Source organism: Trichomonas vaginalis, chromosome IV, assembly GCF_026262505.1.
Source record: "Trichomonas vaginalis G3 chromosome IV, whole genome shotgun sequence".
Classification (NCBI taxonomy): domain Eukaryota; phylum Parabasalia; order Trichomonadida; family Trichomonadidae; genus Trichomonas; species Trichomonas vaginalis.
Window position 1 is genome coordinate 34,525,073 of NC_067206.1, and position 18,584 is coordinate 34,543,656.

General features: G+C 33.8%; 13 protein-coding genes across 13 annotated transcripts; 7 read left to right on the top strand and 6 right to left on the bottom strand.

Annotated features, from left to right (window-relative positions):
- Positions 1 to 23: 23 nt before the first annotated feature.
- Positions 24 to 2,844, top strand: TVAGG3_0220750 (protein kinase protein; the record flags this gene model as incomplete). Its single annotated transcript, XM_001316530.1, has 1 exon — positions 62 to 2,641. The coding sequence occupies one exon, from the start codon at positions 62 to 64 to the stop codon at positions 2,639 to 2,641; it is 2,580 nt and encodes an 859-aa protein (XP_001316565.1).
- Positions 2,845 to 2,935: 91 nt separating this feature from the next.
- TVAGG3_0220760 (adenosine deaminase protein) lies at positions 2,936 to 3,997 on the bottom strand (the record flags this gene model as incomplete). The annotated part of the gene is made up of 1 exon (XM_001316531.1): positions 2,936 to 3,997. One exon carries the CDS (start codon positions 3,995 to 3,997, stop codon positions 2,936 to 2,938), a length of 1,062 nt encoding a protein of 353 aa, XP_001316566.1.
- Positions 3,998 to 4,124: 127 nt separating this feature from the next.
- On the top strand, positions 4,125 to 4,998 carry TVAGG3_0220770 (uncharacterized protein; the record flags this gene model as incomplete). Its single annotated transcript, XM_001316532.1, has 1 exon — positions 4,125 to 4,787. One exon carries the CDS (start codon positions 4,125 to 4,127, stop codon positions 4,785 to 4,787), a length of 663 nt encoding a protein of 220 aa, XP_001316567.1.
- Positions 4,999 to 5,079: 81 nt separating this feature from the next.
- Positions 5,080 to 5,728, top strand: TVAGG3_0220780 (myosin XI tail binding; the record flags this gene model as incomplete). The annotated part of the gene is made up of 1 exon (XM_001316533.2): positions 5,088 to 5,654. The coding sequence occupies one exon, from the start codon at positions 5,088 to 5,090 to the stop codon at positions 5,652 to 5,654; it is 567 nt and encodes a 188-aa protein (XP_001316568.1).
- A 67-nt stretch (positions 5,729 to 5,795) lies between these two features.
- On the bottom strand, positions 5,796 to 7,256 carry TVAGG3_0220790 (armadillo (ARM) repeat-containing protein family; the record flags this gene model as incomplete). The annotated part of the gene is made up of 1 exon (XM_001316534.1): positions 5,796 to 7,256. One exon carries the CDS (start codon positions 7,254 to 7,256, stop codon positions 5,796 to 5,798), a length of 1,461 nt encoding a protein of 486 aa, XP_001316569.1.
- An 807-nt stretch (positions 7,257 to 8,063) lies between these two features.
- TVAGG3_0220800 (tRNA (guanine-N7-)-methyltransferase protein) lies at positions 8,064 to 8,897 on the top strand (the record flags this gene model as incomplete). The annotated part of the gene is made up of 1 exon (XM_001316535.1): positions 8,069 to 8,791. The coding sequence occupies one exon, from the start codon at positions 8,069 to 8,071 to the stop codon at positions 8,789 to 8,791; it is 723 nt and encodes a 240-aa protein (XP_001316570.1).
- A 53-nt stretch (positions 8,898 to 8,950) lies between these two features.
- Positions 8,951 to 9,731, bottom strand: TVAGG3_0220810 (immunoglobulins domain-containing protein; the record flags this gene model as incomplete). Its single annotated transcript, XM_001316536.1, has 1 exon — positions 8,995 to 9,717. One exon carries the CDS (start codon positions 9,715 to 9,717, stop codon positions 8,995 to 8,997), a length of 723 nt encoding a protein of 240 aa, XP_001316571.1.
- A 103-nt stretch (positions 9,732 to 9,834) lies between these two features.
- Positions 9,835 to 10,899, top strand: TVAGG3_0220820 (protein serine/threonine kinase protein; the record flags this gene model as incomplete). Its single annotated transcript, XM_001316537.1, has 1 exon — positions 9,835 to 10,803. One exon carries the CDS (start codon positions 9,835 to 9,837, stop codon positions 10,801 to 10,803), a length of 969 nt encoding a protein of 322 aa, XP_001316572.1.
- A 358-nt stretch (positions 10,900 to 11,257) lies between these two features.
- On the top strand, positions 11,258 to 11,869 carry TVAGG3_0220830 (uncharacterized protein; the record flags this gene model as incomplete). Its single annotated transcript, XM_001316538.1, has 1 exon — positions 11,258 to 11,869. One exon carries the CDS (start codon positions 11,258 to 11,260, stop codon positions 11,867 to 11,869), a length of 612 nt encoding a protein of 203 aa, XP_001316573.1.
- Positions 11,870 to 12,107: 238 nt separating this feature from the next.
- On the bottom strand, positions 12,108 to 13,331 carry TVAGG3_0220840 (ribonuclease inhibitor domain-containing protein; the record flags this gene model as incomplete). The annotated part of the gene is made up of 1 exon (XM_001316539.1): positions 12,108 to 13,331. One exon carries the CDS (start codon positions 13,329 to 13,331, stop codon positions 12,108 to 12,110), a length of 1,224 nt encoding a protein of 407 aa, XP_001316574.1.
- A 64-nt stretch (positions 13,332 to 13,395) lies between these two features.
- TVAGG3_0220850 (antigen BSP-related family) lies at positions 13,396 to 14,298 on the bottom strand (the record flags this gene model as incomplete). The annotated part of the gene is made up of 1 exon (XM_001316540.1): positions 13,396 to 14,298. One exon carries the CDS (start codon positions 14,296 to 14,298, stop codon positions 13,396 to 13,398), a length of 903 nt encoding a protein of 300 aa, XP_001316575.1.
- A 1,510-nt stretch (positions 14,299 to 15,808) lies between these two features.
- Positions 15,809 to 16,516, top strand: TVAGG3_0220860 (uncharacterized protein; the record flags this gene model as incomplete). The annotated part of the gene is made up of 1 exon (XM_001316541.1): positions 15,809 to 16,516. One exon carries the CDS (start codon positions 15,809 to 15,811, stop codon positions 16,514 to 16,516), a length of 708 nt encoding a protein of 235 aa, XP_001316576.1.
- A 450-nt stretch (positions 16,517 to 16,966) lies between these two features.
- TVAGG3_0220870 (protein serine/threonine kinase protein) lies at positions 16,967 to 18,396 on the bottom strand (the record flags this gene model as incomplete). Its single annotated transcript, XM_001316542.1, has 1 exon — positions 17,000 to 18,388. The coding sequence occupies one exon, from the start codon at positions 18,386 to 18,388 to the stop codon at positions 17,000 to 17,002; it is 1,389 nt and encodes a 462-aa protein (XP_001316577.1).
- Between the last annotated feature and the right edge of the window lie 188 nt (positions 18,397 to 18,584).

The following is an 18,584-nucleotide window of genomic DNA, read 5'->3' on the forward strand; positions in this document are numbered from 1 at the left end:
TGTTATATAATGTAATATTCCTACGAAAACGTAGACGTTTAAAAAATTTTTATTGAATTCGATGAGTGTTTATAAAAGATACCTGGAAGAATTCAGCCACGAAGAATCAAGGCTTGTCGTTAAGATGGAAGACTTTGATTTTGGTGATGTAATTGGAAAAGGTGGATTTGGTGAAGTTCATAGAGCAATTTACAAAAAAACAGGAACAGAATGTGCAATAAAACAAATTTTCGCAGAAAGATTAGAAGGAAATCGATTAAGAAGATATATTGGTGAAATTGAAACCTTAGCTCGTTGTGATAATATGTTTTTAGTTCCATTCATTGGTTTTACAGCACAACCACCATATACAATCGTAACAGAATTTATGCCGAATGGCTCTCTCGATAAATACGTTAGAAAGAAAGCTGGAGTTGAGCCTCTTTCTGGAACTCAACTTACAGCCATCGCAATTGGTATAGCACATGGCATGTGTCATTTACACTCATTAGGTATTATTCACAGAGATCTTAAAGCTGCTAATATTTTACTCGATTCTCGTTTATTCCCAAGAATTTGCGATTTTGGTATTGCCAGATTCGAAGAACACGGATCAGTTGGTATGACAGCTAAGATTGGCACACCTAACTACATGGCTCCAGAACTTATTCAGTCTACAAATTACGATAGAAAAGTCGATGTTTATGCATTTGCAATGATTTTATACGAAATGAACGAAAATGTTCGTCCTTTCAGAGGCCTTAAAGTCAATGATATATTCAAAGCTGTTATACAGAACGACGAAAGACCCGAATTTACAAAAGTTACTCCTCAAAAAATGCAGGAGCTTATACGCAGATGCTGGCATAGAGAACCAGCAGAAAGACCAACATTTGAAGAAATTAGAGATGAATTTGCAAGGGGAAAAGTTGCATTTCCAGGTACTCATCTATATGATATCCAAAAATTCCTCCAAATTATCGATAAAGATGAAGAAATGAGAGATAAAATGGCTCAAGATCAATCAACTACATCAGATAGTATCATTGAGCCAGGAAAATCAGAGTCTGAATCAGATTCACCGGCACCATCTCGAAAGAGTTCATCAGGATCAGCTCCATCGCAACCACAAGACCAAAGACAATATCAGTCCAAGCAACAACCAGTAAAACAAAGCGAACCAACGATTTCATCTCATTATAGTTATACATCAACAACAGAAGAAGAGGAAACATCAGAATCCGCCCATGCCGATGAGATTCTTGGTGATTATAACAATACTCTTTTTGTAAGATATCTTGAATATTATGCAAAAACCATTGAACCGATCCAATTCCCTCCATTCTGGGATCCTATCAGCAAACATGTCAATCCGAGGACTCCTCCAGAGATTTTGAATACAATTATGACAAATTGCAGATTAATGATGAAGCGAAACAAGCAATTTATCGAATTATTTGAGAAAGCTAAGTTCTTTACATCATATCCTGTTAGTCCACAAACTGCTGATGCCATTGCTGATTGTTATGAAATATTATTTGTTGATTCACCGAAATTCCTTGGCCAACAGCACTGCGAGACCATTACTCAGATGATAAAATTGCGTCCTGAAAAGATGCTGATCCTCTACAGCTTCTACATCAAGCAATTACTTTCATTACCTAATCCTTGGCCGATTCTCGACAATCTTTTCTCTTTTCTCCACGAACTTAATGATAAACCATGTGGTTACATGTATCTTGCCATATTCCATTACCTCATAACCAAATACGAAATGTACGCGAAAGAAAGAAGAATTCACATTCGTTCGATTTTCTTGATGTACGTCAATTCCAAAGACGTCAGAACGATTTGTGCAGCGTACAATGGTTTGGCCATTATCTACGGTGATGTCGGAAGTGGCTTGGATTACACAAGAGCCGCTCAACATTTATTAGATGATGAAATATGGCAAAGTGTAATGACACTTTTATTGAAGATAGAAAAGATTCCAGCATCTGTTCCATTGTTGAATGCACTTCTTTACAGAACGAATGAGAGTCCTCTTCCATGGATAGTCATTCTCAAGATGGCATCAAACAAGACAGGCCCTGAATTCCTCCTCGAAAATACTCAGTGGATGAATGAAAATAAAAAACATCCAATCGAAGTAATGAGAGTTTTCTTGGTCATTTTCAAGGCAAAAGAGAATCGTTCGAAGGCGACATCACTTGAAGGATTCCCTACTCTTCTAACTGCTGCTTTGGCTGCTGATCCACACAGAATGCACTTCGTTGTTTCGTCAACAATAAGAAGAGCTGAATTAAATGAAAATTTCCTCAAAAGATTGAGTGAAAGCGGTTTTTTGGCGAAATATATTGAATTGACGATACAAGCGAATAAGCCACGTATATTCACTAATGCTCTCAGTACATTTGATAAGCTTTCTCATGTTTGTTTCGTTCCTGATTATATTACTTTCACATCTACTTTAGTTGAGTTGCTTTCCGAGAAAAACCATGCTGCTGATGCTATATCTGTCATTGTTTCTATGAGTTTCTATCCCCAAGTCTGCAAAGAACTCAAAAAGAAAAATTTGATAACTTATTTCGAAAATTTGACCAAATACGACAAGTACAAGAAGATGGCTGAGACATTCCTAGCAAATGCAAAGAAAGTTTGAGCTTTAACAAGCTTTTTTGAAGTCAAATATTCCGAAAAATTTGAAAACATGTAGTTTCAAGACAACCTTTATATGTATTGTATGAAAAACCGAATAATCCATTCCATTTCCTTCAAAAGAAGATTCTTATAGAAAAATATTCCAAAATTTAAAAAAAAGTCGAAAAAATTTAAAAGACACTATGGTATTAGTGGATGTTAGCACAACAAACAACATTATATTAACTTTTTATGTATGAATAAAAATATAATTATTTTTTGTGAATTAAACAATAAGAAAACCTGTTAATTCTATCTATCTCTCCCGTTCTGGAAGTTTTGGTGTCATTCTTTCTTCATCATACTCCCAATCTTTTTCTTCTTGTAGTTTTGGAGCCCAAGTACCTCCGTGTTTAAGTAGTTCTTCTTTTATTTTGTTCTTCTTGTCATTGTATTCTTTGTTTTGAAGCTTTGCCTCTCCAAATTTAATATTTTTAATTGATTTCTTCAAACAATATCTTCTAAGCATCATTGCATCACATACGCTTGGCATAAAACGTGGATTTTCTTGGTTCTTTGGGATAACACCGAATTTTCTTCCAAATTTTGGTGAAATTAATTCATAATCTTCTCCAATACAATAACTAACAGAAGAAGCAGCTGGAGAGTCCAGATTTTGCTTCCATTCTGACACTCCACATATTATTTTGACGTCAGAAGTATTTGGAAGCCGTTTGAAGAAGCATCTTTGGCAAGATTCTAAATTTCCATTACCAACGCAAATTGTTTTTAGATAAATAGGATCCACAAATGAAGACAGTAAGTTTCCTTCGAGTCCTGCATGAATCCATGTTGTTATTTTATCAGAACAAGACATAACAGGAGATCTTGATCCACGACCTGGTTTTCCGCGAACAATGTTCGGTGGAGAAGTAGCTAGTTGGCTTTGATCCCATCCAAATGGTTTTGCTCCTGTTTCAACGAGAACAGCATCAGGTTTAATATGAACACAGCAATCTCCACATGGAGGAGTGCTAGTGTAGAAATGGAGCGTGTATTTCGGATCAAGATGACGTTCTTTGAATAAATCATTAAGTTCTGACCATATCCATTTTTGAAGGCATCTACGAGCCAAAATTTCGGCATGGCAATCATGCACAAAAATCGGACCAATCGCTTTGTCTTTATCTCTCTGATCGCCAGACATAAGTTTTGTGCCTGTTGCGAGTGATATTACTTTAAGATTATTTTCTTCACTGTTATAAAGTAAAAAACCTGCAAGAACGGAGTTATCTATATCTCCTTTAACTTTGAGTTTATTGTATTGAGCGATAACTGCTTGTTCTACCGTTGAAAACCATTTCTCGTCAAAATCCATTGTTATAAAAGTGACAGCTGATAATTGACAGATGGATAGAAGCCTTCAAAATATAAGGATATATATATCCTACCTTTACAAACGTTGATATTGATGTCAGAAAATTCAATACTATTTGTAATTTTTTATGAGCGAAAATAACCAAGAGCAATCACAAGATTATCAACCAGAAAAACCAGATATGTATACTCCAGAGATCATCAAAAACAGACTTACAAATCTCTTGACGCCTTATAAAGAGTATATCGATCAATTTCAATTAGCTTTATACTTAAAAAATATCAAACTTTATCTTATCATTATGGGATCTATATTATCTGTATTCTTGCTTTATGTAATATTGTATTTTCTTTACATTCCGCCAACAATTTTAGCAATAATTTCAATTCCATTGTTTCAATTAATCTTTGTTTTTGATTTAAACAATAAAATCAAAGATTATTTTCTTACAGAAATACCAGAAACTGCTGAAGATGCTCCAGATCGAATTAGACCAATTGCAGAAATTGTTCATTACGCATGGATACCTGCTCGCTATGTATATATGTTTTTCGATATCTCTTATCGCGCAATATTCACTCCTAACAAAATTGACACCCTTGAATTTATTGTTTCAATTTTATTGCTTGGATTTATTAATAGAATATTGAATATTTTTGTTCTCATTACAGTAACATTAGTAGTGTGTCTTGTAATCCCACCAGTTCTTATTCATACTCCAGCCGGAAAGAAAATTAAAAAGTTTGTATCAGAAAAGAAGAAACCAAAGACTGTTATTCCAACCTATTAATTCTCATAAGAAATTACTTGTTTCTTTATGTTTTATATCAATTATACAAAGCAAAACAAGTAATGATCAAATTGTTAGTATAAATGCAACAGGATGAATCTGGCATTGAAATATCTGCTAGAACCCTGTCTTAATTGTTCAAAATCAAAATATCAATCTAAAAATTATACTTATTCTTAATGTTTGACAATAAAAATAGATACTATAAAATATATATTTCTTTCTTGTTATAAAAGTTCCAAAATATTTTTGAATGTCAAAATTTTTATAATTTTTCCATTGATTATCGTTCAAAAAAAAATGGCTCAGGAAATCAAGAATACAGAAATTCAAGTTGGTTTAATAGGTTCATCCAATGTAGGTAAAACCTGCATTGTCATTAGAATGGTTGACGACAAATTTGAAGAGAATGTAGCTTATACACCACAATTAGCATATCACAAACTAAAAGACCAGAATCTTAATGGACATATGTATGATATAACTTTCATTGATACTGCCGGTACAGAGAGATTCCGTTCATTTAACTGGGTTGGACTTAAAAATGCCCAATTATTTCTTTATGTTTATGATGTTACAAACCCTGACTCTCATGCTGATATTGCAACTCTCTTACAAGACGCTGATAATCAATCAATTGACCCTAGTATTCCAAAGTTTTTAATTGGAAATAAATTCGATGAAGGTGTTTGCAATGAATTAAAAGATAATAATGCATATGAAGGTAGGTTTGTTAAGAGTTTCCTCTTTTCTGCTAAAGAAGGCAGTGATCGCGAAAAAATAATTCAAGAAATCCTTCAATATGCTACACAGTCACAGAATACTCATCAGACACAGCTCACAGCTAAGAAGAGTGGCTGCTGTTAATATTAGAATTAGTAAGATATCAAAATAATTAATAAAATTTTGTTTTTTCAACTTCTTATTACTTATTTTTGTAAATGCTGTCAGTTTATGAATACAAACAACTTTAGTCAATAAAGAAAAAAAAACATATAAAAAATAAATTTATAAATGTTGCTTAGTCATCAAATCAAATGTATCACGAATCGATATAAGATCCTCGAATAAAGTAATGATGCATGGATTGTCAATGTATTGTGGGAAATGTATTAATGTGATAAAGAAAGAGGTATTGTAGTAATTTGATGACTTTCCTAGTAATTCTGCAACATCAGAAGCTTGGCATTTTGGTCTTTCTGGGTGAGATTGTTGATCTTTTAATGCAAAGCTGAAAATTGGCAAAAGATGCCTCACATCGCGACGATAATTAACGATAGTAGAAAATGCTGATACCTGATCTGCAAAAATTTGTTGGCTTGAGAGAAAATAAAAATGTCCTGTGTTTCCGTGAAGGAAATCGAAGTCATTCCAGTTGATCTTTTGGAAGAATGTGAGTTTCTTGATCTCTGAGCGACTTTGATAAATTAAATTTGCGTCAAAAAGATTTTTGGTTCGTACGTCAATATAATCCGGCCATTTATTGGTCTTCATGGTTGCATCATGTTGTTCTGGAAGATGAGCATGGGAAATCAAGGCAAAATCGCAAAACAAAGCATGCATAACATCTAATCTTATAATTATGCAACGTTTTGTGCATTCCGTAAATTCAGGAAAGGCAATAGCTAATTTGAAGAGCATTTTGTGAATCTTTGGGTCGGGAGTCATATTAAAATTGATTTTAACATGAGAAAATGCTAAATCGTAAAGTTCTTTCGCTTTTTCAAGGTTCTTTTGCTTGATGTAATAGTATCCGAGCTGTTGGAATGCAGTACGATTCGAAATGTTGTCTGTCAAAATTTCCAAAATCGGCTCCGATAATTCCTCGACATTTTGTAATAAATAGCCGTAAGTCTTGAATATATACTTCTTGGCATCTATTGATTCGAATTCCTTGATCTTTGGGGCTAATGAATTCATAATTCCATTTCGGACTTTTTCTTTGGATGTTTTGTTCAATCTAACGAGTGTGCTAACATATGCACGTATAGCAAGGGCGTGTATAGCATCGTTGTCAAATAGTTCTTTTTGTTTGATCAATTTTTCAACATCTTTTATGATTTTCGCAGTATGATCGATTGGAAATATCGCCTTTAATAAAGCGCATTTCATCTCTATCGAAAGACTCTTGAATTGATCGAGTAGAGCTTCAATTCTTTTGTGTAAGGCAATTTTTAGTTCTGGTCTGACCAAAGCAAGTTTGGCAGTTGCAGCTAGACATGCTGCATTAATTGGGCCTGTACCTGTTTCGCCACGAATTCTGACAAATTCCATGCAATGGATTACAATAATTTTATCTTGACGATTTAGTTCTTGAGGAAATCGAGATATCATATAGGCGAAGCATTTTATTGCATTGCAACGCTCAGTGATCGTAAATAATGATGGAAATATTGAAATTGAAATTAATTTTTTAATGTAAGCGATTCCATCAGAATATTTTAACTCCTTTCGTACATTTTCTGTCATAAAAAGTGAATTTGAGTAGATTGTTGCTGCAATTTTCATTGAATGCCTGAATTGATATTCTCTTTCGTAGTAATCCAAGTTTCTGGATTCTCTATCTTTCTGTAAGTAGAGATAATTCGAAGCTTGGTCTAAAAGCGCTATTAAATTATTCTTATATCTGTTTACCTCAAAGTTAGACATAATTTTGAACTCTTTTTATTTTTAAAAGACAAAGCATAACAATTTCATGTTGAAAATATGATTCAAATGAATTGAAAAACGTCAAAATATGCTAATTGTCATTTGATTTTACTACGAAATATTAAATTTTTAGATCTAAACAATAAATTATATTATTTTTGACTGAAATGAAGATATATTAAACTTTTATACTTATTTAAATCAATTTCCTTAGTGTTAATTTTTCCAAAAATATTGGAATTTGCTGATTAAAATGAAAATTTCGTTGAAATTTCATAAATAATTTTAATTTTGGAATTTTTTTTGGAATTTCCATGTATGGGGTAACAGGTTCATCTAGTATTGGCATTACAAATTTCGCTCAAATGGTCCAAAATCTATCAATGTGTTAAATAATTGGATAAATTTAACAAGTATTTGGGCATTTTCATAGCAACACAGTTTCTTTCATATAGTGTATATATTTTGACAACCACACATTTCTTCAAATATACATGTTTTGGGCAATTTTCAATCCGTTTTTATGCAATTTCCATTCTTTGCTTCAAAAACGCAATCTTGAGATATAATTGGCTCTATATAGATCAAATTCATCTCCAAATTAATTTTGACACTTTTATTTTGCCGCGTTGATGACTGAAAACGAGGCTAAAATTCCTAATCTTCCAAAGAAAGGCGACTATCGTCAAAGGGCACATAGTAATCCATTGAGTGATCGCAACATTCCCTATCCATTAAATCCAGACGTAATTGATTGGTCTGAATTATATCCAATATTAAAATCCAATCCAGACTCAATTCCAGATCATTATCCAACAATGTTAGATATTGGTTGTGGATATGGTGGAATGACATTTGCTCTTTCAACAGAATTTCCTCAAAACTTGATTTTTGCTTTAGAGATCAGATCACAAGTTACAACATACGTTGAAAAGAAGATACAAGCATATCATGCTCAAGGATTGGCTCTAAATATTCAAGTTCAATGGGCAAACACTATGCGCACTTTGATGCGTTACTTGAGAGCTCATACTATCGAAAAAATATTCATTCTTTTCCCAGATCCTCATTTCAAAAAGAAAAAGGCTAAATGGCGGATCATTTCTGAACAATTACTTGATGAATACGCCTATATTATGAAAGGAGGCGCAAGATTCTATCTAGTTACCGATGTACGCCAGTACTTTGAATACGCAGTTCCAATTCTGGAAGCACATCCTCTTTTCAAGAGAGTTACAGATATCGATTCAGATAAATGCGTCAACCTAGCTAAAACATCTACCGAAGAATCAAATAAAGTTACGGAAAACGGAGGCCAGAAATTTGCTTGCGTTTTCGAAAGAATTCCATTATAATTTTTAATATAAATAAAGTTACGTGTTTTCTTATTACAAACTTTACATTTTTGACATAGCTCACTATAATTTTACTTGAAATATATCTCTATTTTTTGATTTTAATAAAAAATTTTCTTATTTTCGTTTTAAACATGTAAAAACATTACTTGTTAATAACAAACATTTATTTTATATACATATGATTCTATACCGTAAAGATTTCAAAATGGATTAAATTCATCTACTTGTTTCGCTTTATCAAATGGATTATTGGTTTTTTCATTCATTGACAATTTGTCCTGAGGAGACTCAAGTGATTCATCGATCTTTCCCCAGCTCATAATTATCGAATTTCCCCATAAGAAAAGGATTATCGAAAGTACTATGAGTATCCAGTTAAAATTCGCTTGAATCTTGGCTTCTTGATTGTAAAATAAGAAAACATCTGACTCTGAGTACTTGACTGTATCAAACGAAATAGAAACACGAACAGCGTGCTCATTTGAAGGTGGTGCTTTGCATTTTCCGAGGCCGTTTTGGATAAGTTCGCCTTTAACAATAGTATTATGGAATTTGCACCAAAATTCGGTTGGTATGTAAGGAACATCTAAACTGTATGAAATTTGTGTATCGATGAATCCTTGAGAACGAATAATTGATGGATAAACACTTGTAACAGTTGGAATTGGAATATCACATTTAAGAACTCCATCGCCAACGAGTCCTTTAAGGCATTTGCATTTTCCTGGATGTGCGCAGAATCCATTTTTATGACATGTTAAGCTGCATTGATAACAACCATATTTCGAAACAGGATCTCCGAAATTAAAACCAGGTAAACACCTGCAAACATGATTTTCATCCATAAACGTATTCATTCCAATACATTCTTTAACAGCTCGATTGATGAATACCGTATTAAGCGTTTGATTTATTGCACTCATTTCACAAGAATTTTCACTTTTTCAAGATTTTTTAATCAAAAAGCTTTTATAATCTAAGATATCTAACATACACTATGAGTTGAAATTACTCTCTTAATTATTTAACATTTTTGTTCAATGATTTTTTATTTCATTTTCAACTCTTTATCTTCAGCATCAGTTACTAATTCTGCTGATGGAGATGACGAATTTACAAAGCCATGGATGATTCATCAGAACTATTCTATTGATTTTCTTCCCGAAGAAGGATTAAAGTATAATAAAAAGCTTGGATCTGGAAAATTTTCAGAAGTTTTCTCTGGAAACTTAGAGAATGGAACAGAAGTTGCAATTAAAAAGTTAAAACCAACAGAGAGATGGAGATTGAATCGCGAAATCAGGATTCTCGCAACATTACAACATATACCACAAGTAATCAGATTATACGGCGTGTATGGAGATGATAGCTATCCAATTGTTGTTACAGAACTTGGAAAAACTACAAATCCTAATATCTTAACACTCGATCAACTCAAATGGCTATTACGAGAATTATTTGATTGCCTAAATAAAACACATCATCAAAATATATTCCATAGAGACATAAAATGGCAAAACATTTTGGTCGATTTCCAAACTCAAAAATTAAGAGTTATAGATTGGGGCCTTGCTGACTACATGAATCCTAAGTTCAATTTTAGTTGCAGTGTTGGAACTAAATCATATAAAGCCCCTGAATTATTAATGGGCTACAAGAAATACGATGAAGCAGTTGATATTTGGGCTAGTGGTTGCATACTAGCTAATCTACTATTTGGATGCTCTGCATTCTTCGCAGCTAATGATAATGATGGTGTTTTCAATCGTCAAGTCAAATTCTTCGGATATAATAAAATGACACAAATTAATGAAGTCCTCAATACATCAAAGTCAATTCCATACTACGGAAAACAGAGTTTCATGGAATACGTTTTACCTCACACAAAACACTTAATTAACAAAGAAACAATTGGATTAGTTACAAAAATATTGAACCCAGATCCATTTAAGAGACCTACTGCTGACGAAATCCTTCGAGATGATTTCTTATATCAAAAGAAAAAATAATTATATGATAACAAGCTATATTACTTAATTTTTTGCTTTATCACTTGAATGTATCCTAAATGTTAGTATTTATATACTCTAAATTCATTTTTTCAATCAAAATGTATTTCATTTAATAAGAATCATGAATATAATGCTTCATCATGCTTTTTACACTAAAACTTTGAGAATGAGAAATTGAGAGAGTAAATTCATAGATTGATATTTCATGAACAATTAATTTATAATAAATCATACATTGTCTGTTAAATATAATAAATATTTCTGCAAAGTAAAGCTAAAAATCAACACCATGATATTGATTTTAAGATATTTGAGAAAATTTATCTTTAATTATGATTATTTTCCTTATATTATTGCTGAAAATCGTCATGTTTTACTATTTTATACTTAAATTTACTTTAAATTTAGGTTGATCCTAAGTATCGCATCTATTATCTATCGTTCAAAATTTATGCTTTCAATCCTCTTATCTTTTGCAACTTCGATTGAATCAATGAAGTTCGATTCATATTTCAAAACATATCACATATTATCCATTTTTGGTCAGAGTGCTTTTGATATTAACTCTGATTTATTCCGTTCAAAAATATTTATCAATCAATTCCGTGGAAACGAGACAAAATACATCCAATTCGAACCACAACATCCAGTTTTTGGTATGTTCCTTCGTATTGAAACACCAGAACCAAATATATTTTCGGTTATTGATAATGATAACTCAACATTGTTTGAAATTGACTACAAAGAAGTAGACAGCCACTCACTCCTTATTCGTGGTGCTAAACCAGGCAATTCTACTTTGACAGGAACAATATCTTATGATACTCCTTCTTTATTAACATTCACATTCGCCAACACAGATAAATCAGTTTTAATGCGTATCACACCAGAGAAAGAGCTTACAAAATTGCAACTTCTTACTAAATTAACTCCAGCTATTTGCATTTTGTTCTTCTACGGCTTTGGCCGTCAATACAGACGTAGATTCTGGAGCCAGTTCAACAGAATGAATACTGCTACACTCCAGAGACATATTAACCAAGCTGGAAAAGCAGAAAAATAATTATATTCTAAAATAATAGAGCTATCTACATTATGTTCTTCCAATAAATCATTATATTTATTTTTATTACTATTTTCTTCTTCTCTATATTAAATATTAAAATATAATTTTCTGAATTTGAGTTCTAGACTTCAGATTCTAATTGATTATGATTTCAGTTATCATATAAAAGATATAAAATTGAAGATAATTAAAATAGAATAAAATTCTACTAATTTTATTCGACTATTGAAGGAAGTTAGTTGTTGGAAAGGAGTGGTGTGCTGTTCATGACTTCGGCCTTTCCTGATCTTCTGCAGAACAAGAAGAAAACGAGGACAGCGACAACAACAATACCAAGGCCACCGACTACTGAACCAATGATGATCTTCTTTGTCTTGGAGTTGTCTGGTCCTGGAGCAGCTGTTGGTGTAAGTGGTGTTGGTCCCTGTGTTGGTGGGAGTGTTGGTAGCTTTGTTGGTGGTTGTGTTGGTGGGACTGGTGTTGGTGTGAATGGAGCGATTTCACACTGTGGCATCTTCTTGTAAATGTTGATGCCAGCCCATGTGTTTCCGGAGTACTCGTTTGTTGTGAAGACATAGAGAGCTGGTGTGTGGACAATCTTGACATCAGCTGGCTGTGGAGCGTTCTTGCCACAGTAGATGATTGTGCCAAGCTGCTTTGTGCCATCGAATGTATCAGCTTCGATTTCGGCGATGTTGTCATAGAAAACAACCTTTAAGAGGTTATCATCACCACGGAAGAGGAATGAGTCAAACTTTGTGGAAGCACCGTTGAAGAAAGCAGCCTTAAGCTGAAGGTTGTTAGCGAAAGCATGGTGTTCGATGTATGTAACAGAAGCTGGGATCTTAAGTGTGCTGAAGGCGCAGCCATTGAATGCGAAGGCTTCAATGGAAGTCAATGACTTGAATCCTGTGAAGTCGCCATCAAGGGATGTGCAGCCGTCGAAGGCATGGTCCTCAACTGTCTGAAGGTTTGGAACGTTGAGTGTCTTGAGCTTCTTGCAGCCAGCAAATGTATAATTCATGATTGTTGTGACACTTCTGAATGTGACGGACTCAAGGTTCTCGCAGTCCTGGAAGAGGCCCTTTGTTGTGAATGTAAGGAAGTCTGGAATTTCGATGTTGACAAGGTTAGGGCACTGAGCGAAGGCGTGCTCGCAAACAGAGATTGTACCACTCTTTACCTTGAAGCCTGTGACCTTAGAGCCAGCGAAGGAGTATGATCTGATGAGCATGTATGACTCACCGATTGTGACTGTTTCTGGATCATTGCCGGCAAGGTAGGAGATAACTGTAAGCTTGTCTGGCTTGACAAGGAGCTTGCCATCTAAGTCTGTTGTAAGCTTTTGGTTGTCTTCTTCGATGACGAATGTCTTGCATCCTGAAAGACCAGCGAAACCACCTGGGGCAACCCACTCAGTGCGAAATGGAATGAGAGCTTCAGAGATCTTTGTGTTCATGAAGGCCTTCTCCCAGATCTGGAAGATATGAGAGTTGTAGACGACCTTCTCTAAGTTGTGGCAGTCATAGAAAGCACCGGCTGGAACAGAGTAGATGTTGATTGGCATTGTGAATGTCTTGATTGTCTGGATGCATGAGAATGCATACATTTCGAAGAGGTAGACAATCATCAAGGCCTGTAAGGACGGCGTTGCAGCAGTGCTGGAATGCGTAAGCCTGGATTAAGCGGATCTTGTCCTTGTTGAACTTGACGGATGTAAGGCTCATGCATTTGTAGAATGCACGCATTCCGACAAGGATAACGTTGGAGAGATCAGCCTGTGTGATCTTGGAGTTCTTGAAGCAGGAATCTGGGATTCTTGTGACACCAGATGGAATCTTGATGTCGCAAACTGTGTTCTCGAACATGCTCTTGCCAAGAACTGCTGTGTCATCAAGAAGTGTAACTGTCTTTAAGGCAGTAAGATCTTTGAAGACACCTGGGCCGAATGTTCTCTGGACGCCAGCAACTGGGGATGACTGGTCACCATTAACTTGGCCGAAGACCTCGAGGTTTGTGCATCCCTGGAAGACGTTGGCGAGGAATGTCATTGTGCACTTTCTGTAGTAGAAAGCCTGTAATGAAGCACAGTCTCTGAAGCATTCGCTACCAATAAACTCGCATCCATTTGGAGCGGAGAAACCTGTAAGCTTCTTGCAGCCATAGAAAGCCATATCATTAATCTTCTTAATTGTGTTAGAAATGACAACGGATTCGACATCTAAAAATGCGAAGACACCCTCTGGAATCTCGTTGTAGCTGCCATCGATTTTGATTGTCTTAACAGGATTTGTACCAATCTTTGAATCGATATCCTGTCTTGTGTAAGCAGAATCTGCTGTAATAGATAGGGTTTGTGTTGCCTGATCGTATGAAATGGTGTTACCATTTGCGGCAATAGCACGTAAAGCAAAGAAGGAAAACATAATTGTGGTTCTGAAAAGCGACTTACAATAAAATGACAGCAATGAAATCAAAACAAACTACAAAATATTAATATACACATGATGAGGCACATAATTGCATAGTTTTTGATACACAATTAACATTTTGACATTAAATCCGCCATGAAAAAAAGTTGGCTTTTTAACGCAATTATATATGGAAAATCGTAATATGCATTTAGTTATATCATATTTCTAATTCCAAGTATTTGGTAGTCTGTGACAAAGTCAATTGCAAGCAAATTAACTTAAAATAGCGGAATACGAGCAATATATGCTATTAAATACATAGAAATTAATGAATGTCACTACGATAGTCTCATTATACCTCTTATCATTTTCCAATTATCAAACTTTCCTTTCAAGTTGCTAAGGATCATATTGATCTAATGTACCTTTGGTGCCCAATTCTATCTTGAGAGATTCTGAGGAGCCCTTACATAAACAAAAAATTAATATATATAAATAAGTTTTTGGGTAAAAATCTTATAGCGTTCGACTTTTATATTGTTATTATGTAATTTGATATCTATGACTGTAATCAAAATTCATTGTTAGACATGTTTCTCTTAATGAATTCCAAAGAAGCTTAATATGTTAAAATGAAAGTATGTCCAAAATTTTCATTTTTATGAAGAATTCCAGAATTTATGAGAGAATGTTTAAAAAATCGGAAACTAGACAATATTGGAGTAATAAATTAGGTTAAACCAATAACTTCTTACATTTCTGGCATTGCATACAGAAAGGAAGCAATCAGTAACCATAGGAATGGATGTCAGAAACTTTAGCTGGTAGTGGAAGAAAATGATAGTCTCTCAATTTTTTTCATACGTTGGCGACGCAAAAATCTCAGTGAAAATATTTTTATTCAATTTTGAGAGAATGATGAAAAAAGATACATACATTATGAGTAGTTTACAAATATCATAAAATTTCCAATAAAATATTGTGCTATGTAAACTATTCATAAAATTTTTATTGCAAAAACTTGGCATATTTTTCTTTATTACCAACTCTTGCCTTTCACATTGGAAATTATTTCAGAATTTTTATATTTTGTAAGTTTATTTCATAAAATAAATTTGAGCTGATTATGTGAATATATCAATAATTTCTTGTAATTTTTTTAAATAAAAATATTGGCAAATTTCTTTTAAAAAATCGGAACGTTAAATTCATGAATTTCTTAAAGAATACCTTTCTTATTTTCAGATTAAATTGTGAATGGGATGAACATTTCCAGGGTGAAGACTATTATCGGCATTTTAAGAATAGAACTACATTCTTTTCGAAAGATGATGGACAAAATTACTATATTTCTTTGTCAATATTTTCAGAATTAAAAAATCGATCTGTATACATATCATACCGAGGTGAGCCTCGTCTATTAATTGAAACGACGACAATAGCTGATTGTTCATCATCTGACAACAACCAAGGAGGTTCCATTTTCTTCAACGGTAATAGTATAATATTTTCTAAAAGCTGCATGTTAAATTCTAACTTATTCGGAACGAATAAAGATGGGACTGCAGTTTATTTTGAATGCGAAGATTCAGATCAATGCAAAAACTATATTACATATTCCAGCATGTTCCAGAATGCAGACCAAACAGTTGATAGTAAAACAACATTTACGTTACAAAAAGGTTCAGTTTTCTTAAATTATTTTAATTTCACAAATAATAAATGCAAATCATCTGGCTTATTCAAAATTCTAGGCAGTCATAGTGTATATTACGGCTATACACTTTTTATCCAAAATACTATTGATGAATTTCCAAGCATTATAGAAAATTCAGCTAATTTTCGAGAATTTATATTATCAAACAACGAATGTTCATACCATGGACGCGATAAATATATGTTTTCAACCCAAAATAGTGATGCCAGTTTTGCAGAATGTTATTTACAGGATTATTATCACTATAATGCATTTTACATTGATGGTTCAATTACTGTAGCAGCAACATATTACTGTGTTGGACTTGTTGCTAGAGGAAATCAGTATTGGGACAATGAATGTAGAGGGTATTGCCTTGCTACACCTCCAGGTTTTGATATCCCAGTTACAAATTATTGTTCTACTAATGAAAACAGCAATCAAATAAGGAGAGCAGATAAAACTTATGACGACAGGAGTGGGAAACGTCATGTTGGAGTAGTTGCCCTTCTTGGATACAGTTCAATAAACTAAATTCAAATCAGATGATAAAGAACATAAGAAATTAAAATTGTTTACAAGATTTTGAAGTTAAAGAATAGTCACTTTTTTGTTTTTGCAACTTCAATCATTGCCATTATACATACTCCCAATTAAACTTTGTTTATTGAATAACAATTAAAGAGTACACTATGTACCAACGATAATACATCCGAACAATTTGCTTTCAAATTACCCTGTATTTCGGATATTGAGTGTTCGTTTAAGGTTTTCAATAATAGAGCCTTATTATATAAGACCAGGTAACAAAAGTAATATTACTTAAGCATTCAAACCCTTTAAAAGGAATAATTTCCTCAACCATAACTCTTAAAACGAAAGTTATAAATTTGAAATTCCTTTAAAACCATCTGAGTATTGCATATTTGTAATATTGTCATGAATATATTTTAAGATTAAATGGATTAATATACATTTATTTAAAAAAAAGTAAAAAAATCAACACACATAACTGTATTATAACATTGATCCAACTCTAGCTCTTCTAACTCCACTCATTAGTCTGCATAAGGAAGGCAATTGAGCTTCCTCATTTTGTTGTTGCTGTTCGTGAGGAACTTGTCCATTAAAATCGTCAGAACCAGTAGCCTGAGCATATTGTGCACGCAGTGCCTGGAAATTCGGATCTTTAACCATGACATCTGCGTTAGATACTGTACGACGACGGTGAGTTCTTGCAACGGAGAGTGGATTTTTATGTACTGGAGCTCCAGGAGACATTGGAGAGTATATTGTTGGTCTACGACGTATGACAGATGAAGGATGAGGAATTTGAAGAGTTAATGGGACGTGCTTGAAGCCTTCTGGATTTGCGCGCTCGAAATATCCGCTCATTGCATCCGTAACTAATTCACGACGAATAATACGATATGCGGACATTGCTCTGTTAAAGACATTTGATACAATCAAACTATCTAGACCCTCTAAAGGAATTCCCATCGACTGCATTTTGCTATATACAAATGGGTTTGGAACAATTTGTGTGTTCGGTGGATTTCTCCATCCATTCATCAAACCGAAATCGCCTCTCATGACTTCAGCATCAGGATATTTCTTAAACCATGGATGCTCGTAGATTTCTGGTATCGTTATTCTTTTCGCTGGATCTTTTTCAAGAAGTTTCGAAAGAAGGTCTTGAACTTCAAGAGAAGCATTTGGAGAATACTGTGGTTGAGAATATACAATCTTTTGCGCTAATCTTTGGATAGAATTGTCTTGGAATGGTAATCTTCCAATGACCATCGCAAAAAGAACGACACCAGCACTCCATAAGTCTGCAGAATCATTGTATGGTTTTCCGCAAAGCATTTCTGGTGGTGCGTAAGCTGGTGAGCCACAGGCTGTCTTTAACATGGCTTCTTCTGTAAAAGTATTTCCTAGGCCGAAGTCGATCAACCTAATATTATTATTACGATCAAACATGATGTTTTCCGCCTTAAGATCACGATGTGCGATATGAAGTTCATTATGTAAATAGTCAAGCGTGCAAATTAGTTGGCAAAAGACGTGTCTAGCTTTCCATTCGGGAAGGCCGAATGTTTTGTTAATTTCTGTCAAAACCGTTCCGTTTTCTACGTTCTCCATTGCCATGTAATAATTATTTTCATCTTCTAAAGATTCATAGAAAGTTAAACAAAATGGATGATCAAGCATCTTCATCAGTTTGACTTCTCTTTCATATATTTCGCGGGGAAGTTTATCCTTTGTAATAACTTTAATTGCACATACGGTTTGAGTTGGAAGATGTATTCCCATATAAACATTGGAAAAGCCACCGTGACCAACTTTCTCTTGCAATAAATAATCACCGATTTGCTGATTGGGCGGTAATATCTGCTCTTCCATTGAAATGGAAAACGATAATAAAGATTTTCAAGAAAAAAAAAATATATCTTGTTTTTAATAATATAACACATGTGCCAGATATGAAATTTACAATGTTTTTGGTATTATTGAAATATTCAATGTGTAAAAGAAAAAGTTCAATACGCGTGGCGATGGGACTTAGAAATTTCTTACAACCGAATAATAATTTCATGTA